This window comes from Perca flavescens, chromosome 14 (genome assembly GCF_004354835.1).
Source record: "Perca flavescens isolate YP-PL-M2 chromosome 14, PFLA_1.0, whole genome shotgun sequence".
NCBI classification, from domain to species: Eukaryota; Metazoa; Chordata; class Actinopteri; order Perciformes; family Percidae; genus Perca; species Perca flavescens.
Window position 1 is genome coordinate 24,241,219 of NC_041344.1, and position 20,039 is coordinate 24,261,257.

Sequence of the window (20,039 nt, forward strand, 5' to 3'; positions counted from 1 at the left end):
TTATAACTAGTACTTATTTTTATTATTAAATCTTAATTTTCTGTTCAGTCTCCACTTTTGTTGGCTGTCTTTTGACATTGAGTAAAGCCATCCTGACGGGAGAGCCTGGTCCAGTTCCCATGCAGGAGGTCCCCCAGTAGGGGGTCCAGTAACATCTTTACATACAGACAATCCAGATTATCTAATCCACCATGATAGATACTGCAGGAGATTAGCCAGGCAATAGTTTACTGTTGAGATCCTGGTCAGGCAGGGATGTCTGCCAAATAAACTGCTCAGCTGAGGAGATTGGCGTTTGCGTCAAACGTGCACAGATATAAGCACACACTCGTGACAGGTGGAGGTGCAAAGGGTTCACTGTAAAGCTGATAGATGTTTTGGCAAGTGGACACCTGTTGAGTCGGTTTGCATTTGGTTGATGTTTGACAAAGAGGACAAGGCAGTGCCGGCTGAAAGACAAAGGTTTAAATGGCTTGTAGATATCTGGTGTGTTTCAGAATAAAGTGTGGTGTTTTTGGTCCAAAGATAAAACAATTTTTATGGCAGATACATGGTAAATAGGAAGAAGTGTAATAAGCTGCTGTTCAATTCAAGATCAACATTTTACATTTGTCTTCTTCTCTGTTTTCCCCAACCCTTTGTTTTTCCACCATACCAACAGCTGGCCCGAAAGGGAATGAAGACCAGAAGAGGTTGACCGTCCACTACAGGACGTCCCAGCACTACCAGGAGAATGTTTTCATCGAGGGCAGCAGGCCACAGTACCTGGAGGACCTGCACACTGAGGCCCAGGAAGGGCTCAAGATACTACAGCAGGAAGGTCAGACACAGGACTATAAATACGAAAACATATGAGTTCATACTGTAGACACTTACTGGCATATATTTGTGTTTTATACTCAAAGAATGTACAATAGATGTAAACCCATCTAAATAAAGCTTACCCACAATATTTAAGAACACACTGTAGTATAGTATAGTATGTACTATCAGACTGATTAAAGACATAGGAGTATATGTTATCGTGTGTTTTTAAAATATAACCGATTTGTGTTAGTCAGTGGCACTTTTCTATATTCAGGTCATATTAAAGTTACCAGCTGTAGCTTCACGTTTACCCACCTTTTTTTTAATCTACGATTACATCACTGATGATAGATACTGTACATGATTATGGATGGAGTTGGAGTGTATTCAGCTTCGGTGTTTGATCCTTGTCTATTTGGTTCACACAGAGCACACGAATGGAGTGAACTTTCCTGACGCTGAGAGCATTGCTGTAAGTGCCTCCAAAAGCTCTGTGTGTCAACCTTCACTTCCTACACACAAAAAATGCCACCTAACTAAAAACTGCTGTCTGTGTGTGTGTGTGTGTGTGTGTGTGTGTGTGTGTGTGTGTGTCCCCTGCAGTCCACAGACACTCTGAGTCCGGAGCAGGATATCAGCTCCAAGGACAGAGGTGACTCTCCGGAGACGAGCTCCACCGCTGGGAGTACTGATACCACAGTAACTCCTGCTGTGTCGACTAGGCCTGTGCTCACCCGCCAAGGTAAACCACAGCTCTGTCTGTGTGTGTGTGTGTGTGTGTGTGTGTGTGTGTGTGTGTGTGTGTGTGTGGAAAAGCCATGTCCCCAATATACTTTTGTTAGTTTTGATGCATTGTAGTGCATTGGCTGCATTATTTCACTAAGTTCTTCTCCTGTCCTGAGCACAGCTTTTTCATTGCAAAATAACTCTCCTCAAATTCAGTTACAGTAGTTGAACTCTGTCTCTCAGGTTCTACATTCAAGCCTCTGAATCCAGTGAAAAGACTAGATAAGAGCAGGAAGAGGAGTAGGAGGACCACCATCATGGGTATTCCCAACCAGGTCCAAAAAGAGCTTGGTATGTCCACACCATCATGTAGACATCATGCATCCTTGGGGGTAACCTTGTAATTGACAGTGATTTGCCCTCTTCCCAGCATTGCACAGAAACTCAACCTTCCAGCAGCTTGTATCTTCCTCTAATCAAGACGGAAATGTCACTAACAGCCAATCAGGTGTTGTTATCATTCCTACGGTTGATGGAGGGTCTCCAGTAGCGAATAAGGAGGGAGCAAGGGTGCACCTTTCAGACCTGGAGGTAAAGGGTTCTCCAGAAAGTATCAATTTTTTTCAGAATGGTTTTAATACACATTACAGGTTGTTTTTATCACTTACAATTATCCTTTTTCCACTCCTGAACAGGCCTCTGGGGATGAACAGCTGCTGAGGAAACACCTCCAGGAAATGTACCAAGATGAGCAGCCTTTAAACCACCAGGGCATTGCCTCCTATCCCTGTCCCACCTCAACCCTGAGACCCAAGTCCCTTGCACTACCCGGCATGACCAATTCCTCATCCTTCTGTCCTTCAACGGTGTTTAGCTTCCTCCAGGAACCCCAGGTAAGGATTCAATCAGTTAGTTAGGGATACAATTCAATAATCTATATTTTACCTTATTCTGTGTTGAGTATTTGGAAAACTTAGCTGTGACATTCATATTTCTGTGTTGTTTTTTGTAGGGTCCAGTGATGTCCATGTCTCCTCAGGCCACCTACTTGTCTACAATCATCCCTAATGCTGTCTTGCCAGCCTCGATTGATGTCATAGAGATCGACCGCAGCAGCAGTCGGACGCGTGGCAGCAGTGTGAACCATGGCGGTAGTGTTCGCACCGTAAGCAAAAGCAGCCTTGCATCCGGGGACTTATCAGTCAGCCCCTTTTTGTCAAGAAGATCCGATGGAGATGGTTCCCAGACTGACAATTCCCACAACAACTCCACACTGATGACCACATCGGCTTCGGGGTCGAACTGGAGCGAGTCGCAGTCTTCAAAGACCATTAATTCAAACTCCTCCCCTGTATCCTCTAAGGGTAGCACACGTAGTGGCAACACACAGAGAGTGGGTCCGAATGGGCGGGAAAGCCAGACAGAGCAGTCTAGTGGGGACCAAGACCTCGTCAGTCTCCGTAGCTTAGTTAGCATGATTAGCAGCTACAACAGTAAAAGGGAAAATGTTGTTACAGGTCAAGAACATGAGTCTGATGTTTCAGGGTCAGTGGCTGCTGGGGACGATGCAAAGACCAGACAGAATTTCACTCGCAGTCTGTCGGTTATGAAGACCAAGCAACCCCCGGCCCCTCCACGGAGAACCAACTCTCTGCATAGTAATAAGATCAGGAGCAACTCCAGGGTTCTGGTGGATATTGACGACTCTGAGTCTGGAGGTGTGGCGAATACCACTGAAAATACTGTAGCAAAAGATGAGATCAAATCAGTTCCTGCAGATACCAGTAGGATCCCCACCTTTGTACCAAACTCCACGGGGTCCAGCTGTGTAGATGCTTCCTCCAGTCCTTTGAGCCCCACACAGGCGTCTTCTACTGAGGCAGGAGGAGCAACAGAGGCAGAATCCAGCAGCTCCTCCCCTCAGAGAACTCCCTCGGAAGGGGGGAAATTTGAACGGACCATGTCCCCTTCCAGTGGCTACTCCAGTCAGAGTGGCACTCCGACACTCTCCCCAAAAGGGATCTCCCCAACCTCTCCTGACAAACAGAAGAAGAAACCTGTCAAACCAGAGAGATCGGTGTCTCGAGCCTCATCTTCAGCAGCTTCCCCTTCCTCCTCGCTTACCTCCCTATCATCTGGCACATCTGAGTCTGTCAATCCAGATGTCTCCACATGTAGCCCCAGTCTGCCTCCGCAGGGATCTCCACCCACCGTTGCTGCAAAAGAACTCACTCCGGATAACAATTCTTCGACTCTGGGGGTTGAAGTCAGAAAGCTGTTGAACATCCCACCACCTCCCAACGTCAAAGCGCCATGTCCTCCTCCTCCGGAGACATGGGTTCACAACAGACGCACCTTTCAGCTCCTGTGTGGACCTTGCCCTAATGTCAGCACAGTAACCCAGAAACCAGCACAGATACATGACAGCACAGTGAAACAAGCAGGAACCCAGACGGAAGACATCAAGGAGATGCACGTTGTAGTTGAAAAACAATCAACTATAGACAAATCGGTCTTAGAATTGTCAGAAAGCAAAGCAAAGCCTGAGACTTTGTTAGAAACAGGTCCTGAAGGTGTTCACAAAGAGACGGAGAATAGGGAATTTCCAAGAACCGAACGAGAGAGCGTGGAAGCAAGTGCAGACGTTCAGAAACAAGAGCAGAGTAGTAGCCCTGTAGTGAAGGACCCTGAGAGTCCAAAGAAAGATCCTCCTCCTGTCATGAAGAAACCCATGGCAGTACTGCACAGAGAGGAACTGGTGTCAACAGAACCCTCAGTGGACAGACAGCAAATACAAATGAGTAGCAGCGCCACGACAGAAGGTCATTTACCTGTTGAGAACCATACCGCCTTCTCACAGCACGAGGTTGTAATTTTAGTTCATAAGAGTGATCACGACATGGACAAAAGTGAGGTCACATCCATGCAGACGCTTTCTGTAGAGGTCCCCAAAATGAGTAAGGCCTCGCCACCACCTACCCCTCCGCCGGCATACCACCCTACACCTCCTCTGCCAAGAAAGACACCTCCTTCATCAGTGTCTGCGCCACCAGATGAATTACAGAGGCTACAGGAGGAGGTCCATGTCGCAGAGTCTTGCTGGCCCCCTCCTCCGCCTCCTATGGAAGAGGACTCAGTGTTTGGAGGAGACGAGGTTGACTTTCCTCTACCTCCTCCACCCTTTGTGACAGACAGTGTGGCAAATGTGATGGACAGTTGTCTCACAGAGCTGGATGTCCCAAGAAGACCCACGGAGGAAGTCAGAGAGACAATTGAGGATTTGAGTGAAGCCGGGACATCTGTACATGGACAAATTCCAGATGTGTCCCCTGCTGTTCCACAAACGGTTACTGACACCAAACCAGAGGTTGCCGTGCAAGTTTCAAAAGCTGACACCGCTGATGAGATTTCTTGCAGACCAGTGGAGAAATGTTTAGCTATTTCAGACAGTGTCCCACCTCCCCCAGTGAATTCACCCTCTTTGCCAACCATTGCAGGAGCAGAGAACCCAGTACCAGTCTCTGCTTTAGTTCCTCCCAGCGGTTTCCGGAAGAGAGACACTCTAAAAATTGAAAATCAGCCTCCCTCCGAACTTCCCGTCAGTACCCAACCTCCAATTCCTGTCCCAGTAGCACCACCTTTACCAGCAGAGAATTTAATTCCTGGTGTTCATTTCAGAAGGCAGCCCAGTGTGCAAAACCGAGAGGCCAGGAGCAAGGAGCTCCTTTCCCGCCACAAAAGTGCACCCATTCCCAAAGAGGATGCCAACATACCTCTAGTCACCCCCTCCCTGCTTCAGATGGTTCGTCTCAGATCGGTCAACATGGCTGAAGATCAGGTGAAACCTCCATCGGAGGACAAGTCAACGAACCAGGGTGGTTCAGATCAGGAGAATTGCCCAGTTTCAATCCCAGGACCTCAAAACACTCCACAGAAGCCCATCCGCAAGTCCCTGTCACTAAAATCTCCCCCGCAGACAGTAAAGACATCCTCTGTGGTAATAAACACTCCTTCCATGCGCTTACAGGAAGCCATACGTATGAAAACGGCAGCCATGTCTTCAAGAGATGCTCTTCCATCCCGACTGGGTGTGAGATCGTCCACTTACAGCTCTGTCGGTGAACAAGGGGCCCTGTCCCTGAAATCCCCCGAGGGATGTGACATGCACAAGTCCCCGGCCTCTACTGCCAGCTTCATCTTCTCGAGGAGCACAAAAACAGTTGTCATAGACAAGACTCCAGCCGCCTCCTCCACTGAAGCTCAGGCAAGTCTGAAGCAAAGCTTGGCGGCCGAGCTCATGCAGGCGTCCGACAAATCGAAGGCCCCCGCTTTCTCCAACGGTGGGGGGAAGTTGGACAAAGTTCCTCCTCCAGTCGCAAAGAAACCAGCCCACGGGAGCATCAGTGCTTCACAGCATCTTCCTGCTTTTTCAGCCAAGATGGACTTCAGTGTTGAAGGAAACGGAGCCATAGCAGGAGTGCATCATATGAGTGGAATAATACCTTCTGAGACGACAAGTAAGAGCCGCAACATTCTTTGTAACCGTGATTTTCTGTCATTTGTGCAAGTCATGAAAGACTGCCTTCGTCAGTGTGCATCAGTGTACTGCTGCTGAGCATGTAAACTCTGTGCTGATTCATTGCTAACATAAATCAATAGCAAACGTGCTACACTCATGTCATGAAGACAAAGAATGCAAATCCAAGCATTTCCATGATCTTGAACAGCTAAGCAGTTTCACATTGCCTTAAACAGCATATGTTCTGCTCTGCAGAACTGCACACACAAGCCCCCCTTCTCCCTACACTAACCCAATACAAATGCTGCAGGCTTTGCCCTTAGCTTTTTCCAGTCAAATGTGCAAGCATGTGCTTCAATCAGCCTTAACCTGAAGCTCATGATCATGTCTCAGTGACCGAATTAGATTAGGACAGAACACTCATTACATGTGTTCCTGTAACTGTATTATGCTGATGCCATCATGTCTATCCTTTTCTTGTCTTCCCCCCTTCAGCTACAAGAGTGACAGCGGACACAATTGAAACACTGTTTTGAAAGAGCGTTGAACCAGGCTCGTGCCAGAGGAACAAGCAACGACTACAAGCAAGTAAAAGGACAACTCCCAGCAAGGACTGACATTACTGAGAGACGTACAAGTCAACTATCAGAGTGTTGTGTGTGTTAAGTCTTCTCCAAAAGCCTTAGCCTGTAATGGCCTTCTTACATATTAATGCAAAAAAAATGTGTAGCTCCCCATTTCTTATGATAGCTTTATTCTGGAGTATTTTTCTAAGCTATAGTTTTTCTCTTATTAAGGCGCCTCAGGATGAAATGGTGTACATTGGCTCGACTGTACATATTTGGCTTGTGTGAGATCGCCTCCCAGAGGTAGAATTAGGTAGCATTCCTGTACAGAGGTTTACTGTCTAACTCTTTTTTGCCTGTTGTAATATCATGCATAATTAAGCACTTGTCAGGAAAAAGCAGACGATGGCATCCACGACAGGACACATTAGCATTTTATCACCTTCTTGGCTTAAAGATTGGAGTAAAAACTAATTGTCACACTCCTTTTGGTCCTGCTTTTCACTCTGTGGATACATATATCTGGAATAGTATTTGAGAAAAAGGGATGCTGCATACTCAACAAGAATGGAGAGGAAGATATTTTGTCAATTAGGACAGAGGCACTTTTGTGAAGCTACAGATGATAAACCGTTAAGACTTATCACAGAAAAACTGCTAAAATGTCAGTTAGATAGAATTTTTAGTAAAGGTCATCGCAGTAACACAAGCATCCTATTTATTTATGTGTGGTTGTTTCCACTTGTAGCACTGTCTGTCACCTTTTCCTACCAAATATAAAATATTTAAGAATCTATTTCATCTGGCAAACCACTCTTAGGGCTATGGATGTAACGACTCGCCCTGGATGATTGATACACTGGAGTAGACTTAGTAAGAGGTCAATGTGTTTTTTTTTAATTAAATGTTCTGTATCCAAAACTTTGGCCTATGCCTTTTTGGTGGAAATCACTATTTGCACAAACTAAAATGCTTTCCCCCCCAGCAAAATCATTCATTGGTGAGTGAACTGACTCTTCGTAATGGGTCAAAAATCGACGTCTTGATGATTATAAAGATTTTATGTACAGTTATTACTTCTATAAATAAAATTTAAGTGTATTAAAAATGCAGTTCCCTGATTTTGTTCTCTTTGAGATGTGGTACGGACAGACACCTAAACATACGGTAGCTCTCATCCAACACAGATGCACTTAATTTCTGCAGACCACAGAATTCAGCCAGCGTTTATTTCATGTTAGAGATGATGCATCATTTCATTATATGACCGTTAATGTCTGGATATTGATTTCTGTACACTACCCCCATTGCAAACCGTCCTATGTCTTATAGTACATGGCATATATGGCATTTATTTATAGATAATCTTACATCTCAAACCCCAAAAACATGTTTAATTAGGTTTGGCAGATTGGCCACACTTCCCTGTGATTTACCATCAAGGCCCAGACAAGTACTGAAACATTAAAAGGTGCTCCAAGCGATGTTGAGTGACGTTACTTCTTGTAATATACGTTCAAAGTATTGTCAAACAAAACGGAGACTAGCTCATCCTGTCCCCTCCCTTCTCTGCTTCCTGAAACAGTCGTGAACTGGCATTGTGGAAGTAGCCTACGTGCTAACGCTGCTGTGGCGATGGCTCAACCAACTCCTTGTTGTCAGTAATTGGCTGGAACACTGTTTGTTATGTTTGGTGGTGCAGGTTGGCTCGGTTTGTTTTCATTGCCTTTTGTGGAGCCTGGGCTGTCTACAGAGGCCGCGTTTTTTACAGTGTGTTCAGGGGACCGGCAGCTAGCGGACAGTGAGGAGATGTTTGCTCTATGTCACAAAACATGTTGTAGCCTAAAAAAAAAACAAAAAAAAACGTGACATCGCTTGGAGCACCTTTAAGTGCCCTTTTAAAAACAATCTAAGATCCCTTATCAGCTACTTCCAGGCACAGGCAGCCAGTACAGCAACATTCAATAAAGTAATCCTTCATTATCTGAGTAGCAGAAGGTCTCTTTTGCAGAAACTGTCGTATTGTATATGTAGGTTTAAAGTGTGTTAGAAACACCATACAACACTATGTAAAAAAGAGACAGTAATGAATCATAGGTTGACTAGTTACAGAATTTGGTTGTACACTTTTAGGAATTACATTTTCTAATAAAGTAAAAGCAAGGTAAAAGAATTTGTCCCAGCCAGTCCAAAGCATCTGAGACTTTTGGCATCAATGTCCCATCACTCGCCAAGAAAACATCCAGATGAAGTTGGGACCGGCGATTTGTTGATGAAGGTATTCTTGATTTCCTGTGGCCGGCAGGAGCAGCTTGAGTGGTGAACGTGACGTACCTAACTGATGTTGCCTCCTTTGAGTGTCTTACATGTGATCTGTCCTAGTTTCGTCATCAGCTGCTTGTCTTTCCACTGAGCTACACACTCGCCCGATATCTTCAGGTCGACCTGGGGAGATGGTTATGGACATACAGTCAATCCCCTACAGATGACGCATTGTATTCCAATATGCCATTATTCCATTGTACAAATGTTATGATGAATATAAAACATTGGTCCATATTTGAAGAAAAAAATGTAATTTATGAATAGAGTAACATATATAGAAACATACCTGTACTTTCTCCCACACCTTCTTCTTTGGGTTGAGTTTGTCGTCTGGTTTGCCCGTCTCGTATCCCTCGACAAAGACCCGTTCTCCTGGCGACGACCCCTCTGGAGGGTCCAGAGGCTCCACCCTCCTGGGCTCCCCTTCACTAAAAAAAACAAAAACAAAAAAAAACATCGACCAATCGGAGTGAGCAGAGTAACGAAACAAGAAAAATGAAGCTGAGGGATGTAGCGTCACTGTGTCCACGTTTGGACACTTATTCGCCAACGTTCTATTAAAATATCTGTTCAAATACAAATATAAATGATCTATTAATGTTTTTAAGTTTAAAGTTAATTTAATGGTGTAAAACTAAAGTGTAGCTTCTTACCTTTCTAACGGTATATAGTTTTAACTGTTTAGTTTTTACTTTACAAGAGCCGGCTAAAGTCAGCTATCTCCGGTGAATTAGCCGTGCGCTACCCTTGGCCATAACCGGACACCCCTATCTCCTCACTGTAAACAATGGCCGTTGCTGTTTTTTGGGGGGTGTTAAGTCCCATCAATGCTGTCAAAACTACTGGATCATACTTCCGTCCTTCACAATAAAATGACATGCTTCAACAACTCTGAACGATGCAACTATGCTTTCCAGTAAAGTAAAAAAATAAACTTTTTAGTGGAAAAGATCGTCGCCCGAGCGTTATTACTTCTCTTCCTCATCAAAGTCACTTTCATATCCTAATTAGACATCTAAATGTCCACGAACGTATAGGAAAATTCATACGTAGATTGTTAGATGGGTATGGATCAATTCTGCTAACATTTTTGGTAAAGATCGGAAATTCAAGTACCGCGAAAAGACCGGAAGGTGCGTCAGGTCGGAAGTGTCCGAATATGGCCAATAGCAGCGAGTGGTGTCCGAATGTGGACATGGCGACGCTACCGCGCGGGTTTGTGCAGAGCAGGGCCAACACTCACATAGAGGCACACAGCAGCATGGCTTGAGACTCAATCCCTCGCATCTTCTGGGGTTTCAGATTGCACAGCACCAACACCAGTCGGTCCTGCAAGTCCTCCTGGGAAACGTAGGCCACCAGACCGCTGACTACCGTTCTTGGCTGCGGCTCCCCCACATCAATCTTCTCCAGGTACAGTGAATCAGCGTCTGGATGCTGGAAGTTGGGAAAAAAAAAAAAAAAAAAAAAAAAAAAGGCACCCAGGTGAGCTCAGAGAAAGAACTGGGCCGTACAGATGGATCATTTCAACACATCATCTGAGGAGACGCTACACTGATCAGGCATCATCCTCACATCCTACCTTCTCCACACTGATGATCTTGCCCACCCTGATGTCCACTCTGGAGGGGTCCAGCTCGTCATCCTCTCCTCCTCCTTCCTTGGCGCCCTTTGCAGCCCCTTCTGAACACATACACACACACCAATTTTTGCAGAACTAGTCACACTGCTATATTTGGATTAACAGGATGTGAGAGAGCGAAGGCGAGAGGGAAGACAGCGAGGATGATGGGTAAAATACTGACTCGTCTTCGAGGGGTTGGGGTAGGCAGTGTTGGAAAGTTTGCGGAGCTCAGGCGACTCAAACTTCTTTCGGATTGGCTCCAGCAGTTGGTTTAGTGCTACTTCCACGGAGGCCTTGAGGTCTCCTGGATGGACCAGCTAAAAGATTGCCAAAGGTTAGATCCGACCAGAAGTGGAAAATAAAGCATTTTAGCAGGGATATACTTTAAGAAGGGCTTTTATTCTTCAAATAAACCTGTGTCTATAAATTACCTCCTGAGCAAAGTCCTTCTCCAACTCTTCAAACGCAGTGTAGATTTTGTCTCCACCCCACTTGGGGTCTCTTTTGACGCAGAACTCTGAAACACAATAATCCCAATCATCAGCTTGTGTTATGCTCTTTATACGAGTGGAGGAAAAGTCTGATGCTGAGACAACAGTGGGCGATTCAACGGGGGAGTTCTCTACCTCCGTGGAGAGGGAAGACCACATGTTTGACAAAGGAGAGGACTCCATTGTTCTGGATGTTGCCCGGCTCACAGAAAGCCTTCTTCAGCTTCTTCTTCACGTCTCCGGCAGAGTCCAGCAGATCAATCTTTGACTCCTGCAGCCCAAAGAGAGGACGGTATGACCACAAGCAGTAGGAGAAAAATGTTCGTACGAATCTTGACCTATTTTATTCCTACTGTTGACGTACTTCCTCTGAGGAGCTCATCTTGGCCCCCGTCAGTCCTGGCACCATCGGGTTCATTAGATGGGAGCGCTTGGCATAGCCAAGGGTAGGCAAGTACTGGAGGCAGATGAGAGGCTCCCGTTACTCTTTATACTGTATGGAGATCTTATTGTGAAAACGGTTTCATGGGATCACCCTGCTGTGACATTATTAGTTCATCAGTTCAATAAATTGTTGTCATTATCAGTTATTATGTCGGGACCTGAAACTTAATGCACATGGAGTAAATAAATTAGAACTCATTTTTTAAAGTCAAATTATTCATGTGCTATCAAACTCACAGCTACTCCTAATAGGGATGGGTACCGAACGAACCGGTATCTACCGGACCGAATTGCAACAGAGATTTCGGTGCCTATTAAATGCCTTTTGCGCTGCTCTCTGATGCTCTGTTAGAGGCAACAGGAGCTTCACTCCACATGACGCTAGTTAACACTTCACTTGACAGCAGCTAACGTTAGCCTACTGTTAGTTAGAAGCTGGATTAAACACAGTTAAAATGCTGACAGCTAAACGTTGTAAAGTGTGACTGTATTTCACTGGAGAGGATTCCAACAGCGGGACGTTAAGCAGTGTACAGACGCCGTTGTCGGAAAAACAACAGACAGTGCGTTCACTTGAAACTAGTAAGCTTCGTGGTGCATTCAAAGTTATTGTAAAATACCCTATTCACTATTACCCTATTACTAGTATCGGTTCAGGTACCGTTTAGGCACCGACACCGTTTTAGCACCGGTATCGGAATAAACCCAAACGATACTCCTAAACTAATCATCCACAGGAGCTGCAGCGAATGTGTTGATTAATGAAAGAGAAGCGGGAAGACGGCAGGGACGTATGGAAAGCGAGATCGTGAAGGATTGAAATGAATGTGCAAAGATGGAGGGAGATGGCACCTTCTCTGCCAGAGTGAAAATCTTCCTCTGGTCAACTCCTCCAAACTGGGCATCCACCTTGAGGTACTCCTCATCCAGAGCCTGAGGGCAAAGAACAGAAGAGAACCGATCTTTATTGTCATTGTTTTCAATGACGAAACGCAGTTTAGCAGCGCTCAATGTGGCAGTTGAATCACAGACAAACGGTAATATAAAATGTTAAATAGTAAAATATAAAATAACAACAAAATAGAAACTTGAAATAGTAAAATATAACAATGAAGATAAATGAACACGATGAGTCGACACATATATACAGTACAAAATGTTATTGCATTTTCAATTTTTGGGGTTTATTGCACACAAGTCTTTATGGAGGAAGGAGGTGGAGAGGAGGGTTTGTGCTTTTGACTGCCTGGGGAGGGGAAAGATGTTTTTCAGTCTGTTGGTCCTGGATCAACAGACTGAGAAATCCCATGTTCTACTCCCATCATCCATAACAGCAAATACAAAAAAAAAAAAAAAAAAAAAACACATGGAAAAACAAGTTCTAAAGAGTTCAAGATGTGAGGGGGGCACGCAGGATCACATCCGAAAGCTTGTTTTGGAGTATGTATCTCACCATATGTGGACAATGTGCTGTAATTACAGTATAGCTAGTTCATTTTATCACTAGGGTTATGAAGAGACCCCAAATAATATGATACCACTCCTGGTTCCGACTCCATCTAGAAGCGTGTCATTACCTGTAGTCCAGGGTAGAGCAGGCCACTGAGCAGGGGGTGCTCCACCTGCTTGACGACCTCAGCTCCAGCCTTCTTAGCATCATGCTCGGTCACCATGGAGGACAGACGGTACACATCCAGAGTGTACTCTCTGACAAAATACATGAAATACAGACCTTCAACATTAGTTTCAGGCTGCAGCTACAAGATCCGTTTCTGAGAAAGTACATTTCAATAAATGCAACATCAACACAGTCTCCCGAACAAGTCAGCACAACTGACCTGCTGAGCTGGAAGTCAGTTCCTTTGACAAACTTGAGTTTGTCCAGGGGCACACCAATGCTCTCCAACATGGCCTTGATGACCTGTTCGTAGTATTTCACCCTGAGCTCCAGCAGCTCCCAGGGGGCCTTCATGTTGTCTAGGAAGGCATGCAAGTCTGCAAACAGAATAGTGACCTGATTGGGGGAATAAGATAAAAAGAAGAAGAGGCAAAAACATGAGCCCTGATTTAGCAGGGAGTGCAGATTAAATTGAATGTTAACAAGATGCTCAGTGTGATCTACCCACCTCACATCCAGCCTTAAGGAAGTCTGCTATCTTGGACATGGGGACAAAGTAAGCTACGTGGGGTTTGCCAGTGGTTGCTGTGCCCCAGTACACCTTCAGCTCTCTCTCCTGGAGAATCTGCTTCAGCTTCTCCTCTCCAAGGACCTCCTGCAATACACGCATTCACGAGAATAATGAGACCAAGCTGCTGGTGGACGTCGGTCACTGTGGGTATACGTTTGTTTGTTTGGTTGTTTTTTTGTATGTCCCACCTGGAGGTTCCTAGTGATGAGGTGGAACTTCTCATCCGGACTTAACTGATCTGCCATGGCGCAGAGCCTTCTGACAGAAAGATAGGAGTTTAAGCGTTGTTATGAATCAGCGGCACCAGCTTCGTTTCATTTTCGTTATTCTACGGCAGACATGTTGACATATGTCATATGAGGAAAAGCCCAGGTGTATTCAAAACCATTACTGATGGCTGCATTCCACTTAGGAGAGGCCCTGGTATTGTGCATGCTGACTCACTGAAATAGCTCACTGGGACACTTGATGGAATTGAGCCATCGTTAAGGTTATCAATTTAAGCTGTGCTTTTCCTACTATGACAAGTCAAAATGGCTGCTGTAAAAAGTCCATTGCATTAAAAAAAATAATTATGAGTTACTATCTCGTAATGACGAGAGGTGAGGATCTCGTCATTATGAGAAAAGTTAAGGTATATCTGTCGACAATTTAGGATTTTGCGTTTGTTTTTTTTTCTTCTCGCTGTGGGACACTGGGAAATATTGATTTAACTTAATATGGATGGCATTTATATAAGTATGTCAACACAGCAGAAATACAACCAGATTAAATGCATCATTGCCCACTCTTATCCTGTGGTGTAACGTTAAGGAAGATTGATAACTATTATCTTAACCTTTCTCATAATTATTAGTGTTAGAAGATGGATGTCGAATTTCTTTTCGCTTTTGTGAAAACAATGCGCTTCTCTACATAGAAGTTCAAGCTCTATTAAATCACTTTCAGTTTGATGATGCCCTTATAGCCACAGACAAGAAGATAACGTAACATTTCTCAGAACGGACTGGGCTTCCCAAGAAGAAGAGAATCAATGCGAAATGTTGCCATTTTATGAAGGAAACTGCAGCTTAACGTCACATATTTCCTCTATGCCGACATTACCAGAAGACCATTACGATTAGCAAATGGTAGGTATTGAGCATCTCTATCGTTAAGTTAGCCACTGAGACTGGGCTTACAACGTAAGTAACGTTAACGTTTGAGCTACTGGCTAACGTTAGCTATGTTTTTACCATCAAATCCTCAGTTTGTTATACGTGTCAGAATAGGCCATTCAGTCAACTTTAAGATAATATGACATAGCTACCCTACTGGCTAGTTAGCAACAAAACCATGTGCAGCTAACGTTACCTAGCTCCGGTCATGTTTCGGAATAAAACTACAACCAATTTAGTACCTACGTTTTCATTTAATCGAACAGCAATGTCAGTCTACCATAAAGCTATACGGTAAAACCTGCTAACCCACCTCAAAACGTGTCGTCTTACAATGAGACGTGGGTAAGTAAAGCCGGTTGGGAAGTCCTGTCAGTGTTGCATCAGCGCTAGAGTCAACTCTGCTATCGACTCACATTAAACTCCAGGGGAAAGCAATCGAGTGCTGACTGCAGAGCAGACAAAATCAGAATCAGCTTTATTGACCAAGTGTGTACACAAACAAGGAATTAGACCATAGACTGTTTATTATTAAGACTCCGGTTTTGTTACTCTCAGTGCACTTTCACATAATTAGACATAGCAGCTAAAAACAAGGTCAACATAGCTGAACAATGTAAACATTAACATTGATTGCTATGTGTACAGATATAAAAGTGCTAAGGGTGCTGGAATAAATATCAATATAAATGTTAACAGGTTGCTTTATATACATGAGGTAGTTGGATTTGGCAGTATATGCAGCATGCATATATTGACAGTGATGACATGTTAAAAAAAAAACAGTGTAAAAATATATAATTTACAGGCCTACATTGAAGTACAGTGGATGTTTGAAAAAACTTTGTTATTGTGCAATTAGTGTTATTATCTCCTTATTCTAAGGAGAAAATGCAGAACAATTATTCCCTTGGGCAAATAATTGTTGTTTGGCCCCTATAGACCTATATAGTGCTGTGTGCATTAGGCCTGTATAAAGTATCACCTCCAAGTCCCTATTACATACATTGCGTGCAACAGACAATAGTTTATTCACCCAGGTACCAATAAACCAATCAGTACAGCTGGGCTCGAATATGCTTTATGTTAATGAAAATGTGCCTTTCCAACTCTCGGCTAGCAAATGCTTTCCCTTCTCTATATCACATTTCTATCTCCATCAGCACCTTCCATAGAAAATCCTTACCAAAGCGTGTTATTAATATGTTATAGCGCTCCATAGATCTACATGTATCATATCGTAATTGATCGTAATGCTTTTATAATTACAGCAGCAGAATGTATTAATTAATTAAGAGGGCTGACAGCACTGTTCTTTCTAGGGGGGCGGATTCCTATCTAAACCCCTGCTAATAGATCAACACTGATTGCGTTCAAATGTTATATTTTATTCTGTCAGTGGAGTTGTTTGGATGCCTAAATCACCATTTGGTTGATTACAGGACAAAGAAATTCGCATGTGAGTTGTTCCCCCTAGGCCGGGGCACTGGTCGGTTTTTGTTCGGAGGTTCAGAGTCAAACATCGGGCTCCAGTCGGGGGAGCACCGGGAGGATGAGGTTCCCAAACGAGGAGTCCTGAGTGATGAAGAAACCGGACGAGTGGACGTGAGCGTGTTGCAGGGCGGCCTTTTGCTGGGCGGCGATGTGCTGCTGCTCCGCGCTGTCCCTCGCCTCCTTCAGGCTGGGTCTGGACGAAAGAGGGATGTTGGCTCCGGGGCTGTTCATGGACTGGCTCTGCATCAGCCGCCTTTTCTCCTTGTCCAGCTCCGCCAGGATGGCCACACGGGTCTTGTTCTGAAAGCCTTGTCCTGGAGGGTTAACAGCCATGACAGCTTGGCGGAGTTAACGGAAGGAAATGAAGGTCCATGAAGCCTTTAACTGAAAATGTTTTTTACGTTATGTGTTTGTCCAGCTGACGTCGTTGTAGTTTATTTTTCTTAATGACAGACATAAATGAAGCATAAGCAGCCAGAATTAGCTTTGAAGTTTAGGTGTTTTATGCTAACTTCTCAAAGCTAACAGAATGTAAACACTTCCGGCTTGAGTGTTCGTCCTTCAAAATAAAAGCGTATAATTTCTAAAAGAAGCCGTTAAGTCCACCTTTATGTAGCTCATCGAATTAAATTGGTAAAAAACTAAAAACTCAGTTATGTTTTATGTAAATGATTTTAAAAAGCACCATAGCATACGTAATATATACTGTGAAGACTAAGACAATAACGGGCTTAAAATAAATGACTGTATACAACTGGAAATCAATTCACAAGTCATGATTTATAATTGTTGCACAGAATCTGGTGTAGAATATTACTACAATAAAACCACAGCCCAATAAATCACATATTGATAATATATAAGATAATGATAAAATAATTATGGCTCAAATTATTCATGATTAGTATTTTTTCATTTATTTTTAAAAGTGTGTATAAATGCATTAAACATAGCTTCTATGAAACAAGAACCAACATAATAGGGAGTAGTTTGATTTACTATACTTACTGTAGCTTCAAGCAATATTTTATCACATTGGGACAGAATCCAGACACTAGATGCCAGTAGTTTACCATGACTGAATGAATGTGCTATGTGTAAATGGAACTGGCGCTACTGTAGGCTACTGAAAGTGTGTAGCCTTTGTAAACTCTGTTAAAATCAAATTGAGCTAATAATTTCTCTACATCAGGCCATGTATAGTTAGGAAAATGCAGTGACCTAAATAAGTATTCTTTCATTATTTTGCATTGCCCCATTTGTAGGTCTTTAATTTCAATGTTTATATTGTTTTTGAACCAGCTCATTTAATAATTATTGCTGCTGCTCTCACAACCTGCTCCAGTTACCTTTGAAGACAGTTTCCAATGTTTTAAAGACCGATACTATAAGAAGCTTCTAAAATAAGAATTATATTATATTATCTCTTCAGTAGGCACTGGGTTATGGCTAATTATCCACATGATGCATGTGTGATATAAGAGTACAGACATTGAAAATCTCTTCCTCATGTTTGTTCTTGTTCAAATTGGCTCAAGCTTGTTACATAGTTGTTTCAAGTAAAGAAATGTTGACAGCTTGTTCACAGTACACTTATCAATTAGTATTTATTAACTATCTTTCCCAATCTCAACACTCCTTCCTTAAATAACTACAGTGAACATAGGTCCATCACACTGCCACAAATATCAAAGAAATATACAGGTTTTACATACAATATATACAAAATGCAAGAAGGCATGTACACAAGGCTTTTGTATGTCCCTGTGAGATTAAAGCTCACACATTTGGCTACAGCCTCAAGAGTCATGAAGGAAGTTCACTGACAGAGCCATACAAGACAAAACACTGGCAAACTAAAACAGGATGAGATTTACACGATGTACAATTATTACAGGGGTTAGTGGGTGAAAACCACCACTGTGTTAGCATGTTCAGTATCCTCTAATAGAGATGTTAAGGACATCTATAGAGAGAAAAAAAATATAAAGTGAATGAAATATGAACATTTTCACATTGGCAAACACGGAACATGTCAAATATGTAACAGTATGTATAACATATGACACTGTATGTACACGTTTCCATATCATTAGATATGAAATATGTCAATCCACATTATCGTGACAGGGATTGAGATGATCACAAAGCATCCTGGTTGTTTCTTCAATAAACACAGGTATACACAAAGAAGAATTAACATTCAAAAAACACAAGGGAAACAACGAGTTCACTCCCCCACCTTCCAGTCTCCCCCCCCCACAATTATGTGCTTCCCTTTTCAAATGCATATTGTGCAAAGATAGTAGCGTTGGCAGCATGCATTAAAAAGCGTATAAATGTTTTAAAATTTGAATTCTACCCCATTTTCCTCATTTTGAAACTTGTAATTCAGTTGGAACCTCATAGGCCTTAAATATATTTAAATACTGCAAGAAGAATGACTTACCAGCAAACATGAATTCAGTAAAATCAAAACCAACAAATATATAAATAATGGTATCCGTAATTACTATCAGTATAGGCTGTAGTCAATTTTGCTCAGTATTAACAAAAAGAAAGCATTTAGGAAAAAAAAAAAGAAGCTTTTCTCGTCTTCAGTAGCTGTCCTATAGAAAGGATAATGCAAGTAACTGAATTGCAAACTAACTGTTTTTAATATTGTAGTGGTTTCCGTACTATGATGGGGAACTAAAAGAAACTTTTCAGAGCAAAGCTCTAACTGTCCAGCTACTCATTCAGTTCACATTATGACAGCTTCTTTTTTTAAATTATTTATATATATTTCCAACCCGCTGGCTGGCTATTTATTTTATTTATTTTATTTATATATAAATAAAAAGCCAGTGGGTTGGAAATGAGATGGAAACAAACGGACTGGTTTCTGTAAACTATGAGGATTCATCGTAAAATTCCCAAACATATTTAAACATGTTCAGAATACGCACCAAGTCAATGACTCAACATCAAGTGTCAGTTTATTTTAAGTTTTGAATTTTTATCCCTAAAACGGGGCTGATATTAATTTGTTCAAGTTTCTCACCATGTTCACATCTCAGGAGCTATAAAGATGTCTTTAGCACAGTGCTCAAGATCATTACTGCTCCATGTGGTATGTAAAAGGATGGAAACTGTTCAGCTTCAGCGAGTAGCACCAATAGATGGCAGCACTAGACAAAGCAGGCTCCCATCACAGTTCACAGTTTTGTGCAATTTCAACGAAGAAAAAGGCCAACCTTCCAATCAAAAAAAAGGAGTTTTCCACAGTACTCCTATGTTTTACAAAATGTAAGGCTTTTGAGATCTGACTGAACAAAAGAGGAGAGTGAATTTTATGCTTGGAAAAAGTCACAAAGGCAGAAGACTAGGTTTTTAGAAAGGCCTCAGCGTGCCTGAAGCGATGACACTTTTGAGCCAATCAAAGTTTTTGTCGACGTGGAACAGCAGCAGTGTGATCGGACAAGGCAGTGTCCGTATGATCCAACGGTCCCAGTGAAGTTGGTCCCGCCCAGTGCAAAAATGCCAGTCGATAACCCCAATGGCCCCCAGGTCTCGTTGCTAGACCATTTTGGTCAGTTCTGTCGAGTCCGTTTCTGAATCTGCCTCGTTGTCCCTGCAGGAAAATAAAAGTCTTCAGTTGGAGTTTTGCTTCTTCACTGTCACACACACAATTTCAAATCAACAGTCTTACCTCTGT

At 43.0% G+C, this 20,039-nt stretch overlaps 4 protein-coding genes across 7 annotated transcripts in view; 1 reads left to right on the forward strand and 3 right to left on the reverse strand.

Annotated features, from left to right (window-relative positions):
- The window catches only part of nhsl3 (NHS like 3), a 41,113-nt gene extending 33,383 nt beyond the window's left edge, over positions 1–7,730 (forward strand). For both annotated transcript variants that reach the window (XM_028596605.1, XM_028596606.1), the window contains 8 exons: positions 662–820; positions 1,236–1,279; positions 1,411–1,549; positions 1,777–1,884; positions 1,964–2,124; positions 2,229–2,426; positions 2,546–6,050; positions 6,548–7,730. In XM_028596605.1, the coding sequence (XP_028452406.1) occupies positions 662–820; positions 1,236–1,279; positions 1,411–1,549; positions 1,777–1,884; positions 1,964–2,124; positions 2,229–2,426; positions 2,546–6,050; positions 6,548–6,588 (4,355 nt within the window). In that variant the 3' untranslated portion in view covers positions 6,589–7,730. The remainder of the gene's footprint in view (positions 1–661; positions 821–1,235; positions 1,280–1,410; positions 1,550–1,776; positions 1,885–1,963; positions 2,125–2,228; positions 2,427–2,545; positions 6,051–6,547) is intronic.
- An 81-nt stretch (positions 7,731–7,811) lies between these two features.
- yars1 (tyrosyl-tRNA synthetase 1) lies at positions 7,812–15,292 on the reverse strand. 3 transcript variants are annotated; one of them, XM_028596607.1, is made up of 14 exons: positions 15,095–15,174; positions 13,880–13,946; positions 13,629–13,775; positions 13,341–13,516; positions 13,080–13,209; positions 12,355–12,435; positions 11,423–11,515; positions 11,194–11,329; positions 10,999–11,084; positions 10,749–10,884; positions 10,526–10,626; positions 10,187–10,380; positions 9,230–9,371; positions 7,812–9,063 (listed from the first exon to the last, which is right to left on the reverse strand). In XM_028596607.1, the coding sequence occupies exons 1-14, from the start codon at positions 15,100–15,102 to the stop codon at positions 8,953–8,955; spliced, it is 1,608 nt and encodes a 535-aa protein (XP_028452408.1). In that variant the 5' UTR covers positions 15,103–15,174; the 3' UTR covers positions 7,812–8,952. The 3 variants fall into 3 exon arrangements, with proteins under 3 accessions (XP_028452408.1, XP_028452410.1, XP_028452411.1); XM_028596609.1 differs by having other exon boundaries at positions 8,953–9,063; positions 15,162–15,292; XM_028596610.1 differs by having other exon boundaries at positions 8,953–9,063; positions 13,880–13,949; positions 15,162–15,292.
- Positions 15,293–15,307: 15 nt separating this feature from the next.
- On the reverse strand, positions 15,308–16,897 carry LOC114567565 (SOSS complex subunit C-like). Its single transcript, XM_028596611.1, has one exon. It carries the CDS (start codon positions 16,673–16,675, stop codon positions 16,364–16,366), a length of 312 nt encoding a protein of 103 aa, XP_028452412.1. The 5' UTR covers positions 16,676–16,897; the 3' UTR covers positions 15,308–16,363.
- A 1,026-nt stretch (positions 16,898–17,923) lies between these two features.
- mfsd2ab (MFSD2 lysolipid transporter A, lysophospholipid b) overlaps positions 17,924–20,039 on the reverse strand; it is a 17,777-nt gene continuing 15,661 nt past the window's right edge. Inside the window, exons 13-14 of the mRNA XM_028597885.1 lie at positions 20,034–20,039; positions 17,924–19,955 (exon numbers count right to left, since the gene is read on the reverse strand). The exon at positions 20,034–20,039 is cut by the window's right edge and continues 171 nt beyond it. Of these exons, the coding sequence (XP_028453686.1) occupies positions 19,901–19,955; positions 20,034–20,039 (61 nt within the window). The 3' untranslated portion in view covers positions 17,924–19,900. The remainder of the gene's footprint in view (positions 19,956–20,033) is intronic.

Coding starts and splice junctions, on each gene's coding strand:
- yars1 (XM_028596607.1), bottom strand. Junction 12,436..13,079: donor TGCTCTACCCTGGACTACAG/GTAATGACACGC, acceptor CTTTGCCCTCAG/GCTCTGGATGAGGAGTACCT. Junction 11,085..11,193: donor GGTCTTCCCTCTCCACGGAG/GTAGAGAACTCC, acceptor ATTGTGTTTCAG/AGTTCTGCGTCAAAAGAGAC.
- LOC114567565 (XM_028596611.1), bottom strand. CDS start 16,675: ATGGCTGTTAACCCTCCAGGACAAGGCTTTCAGAACAAGACCCGTGTG.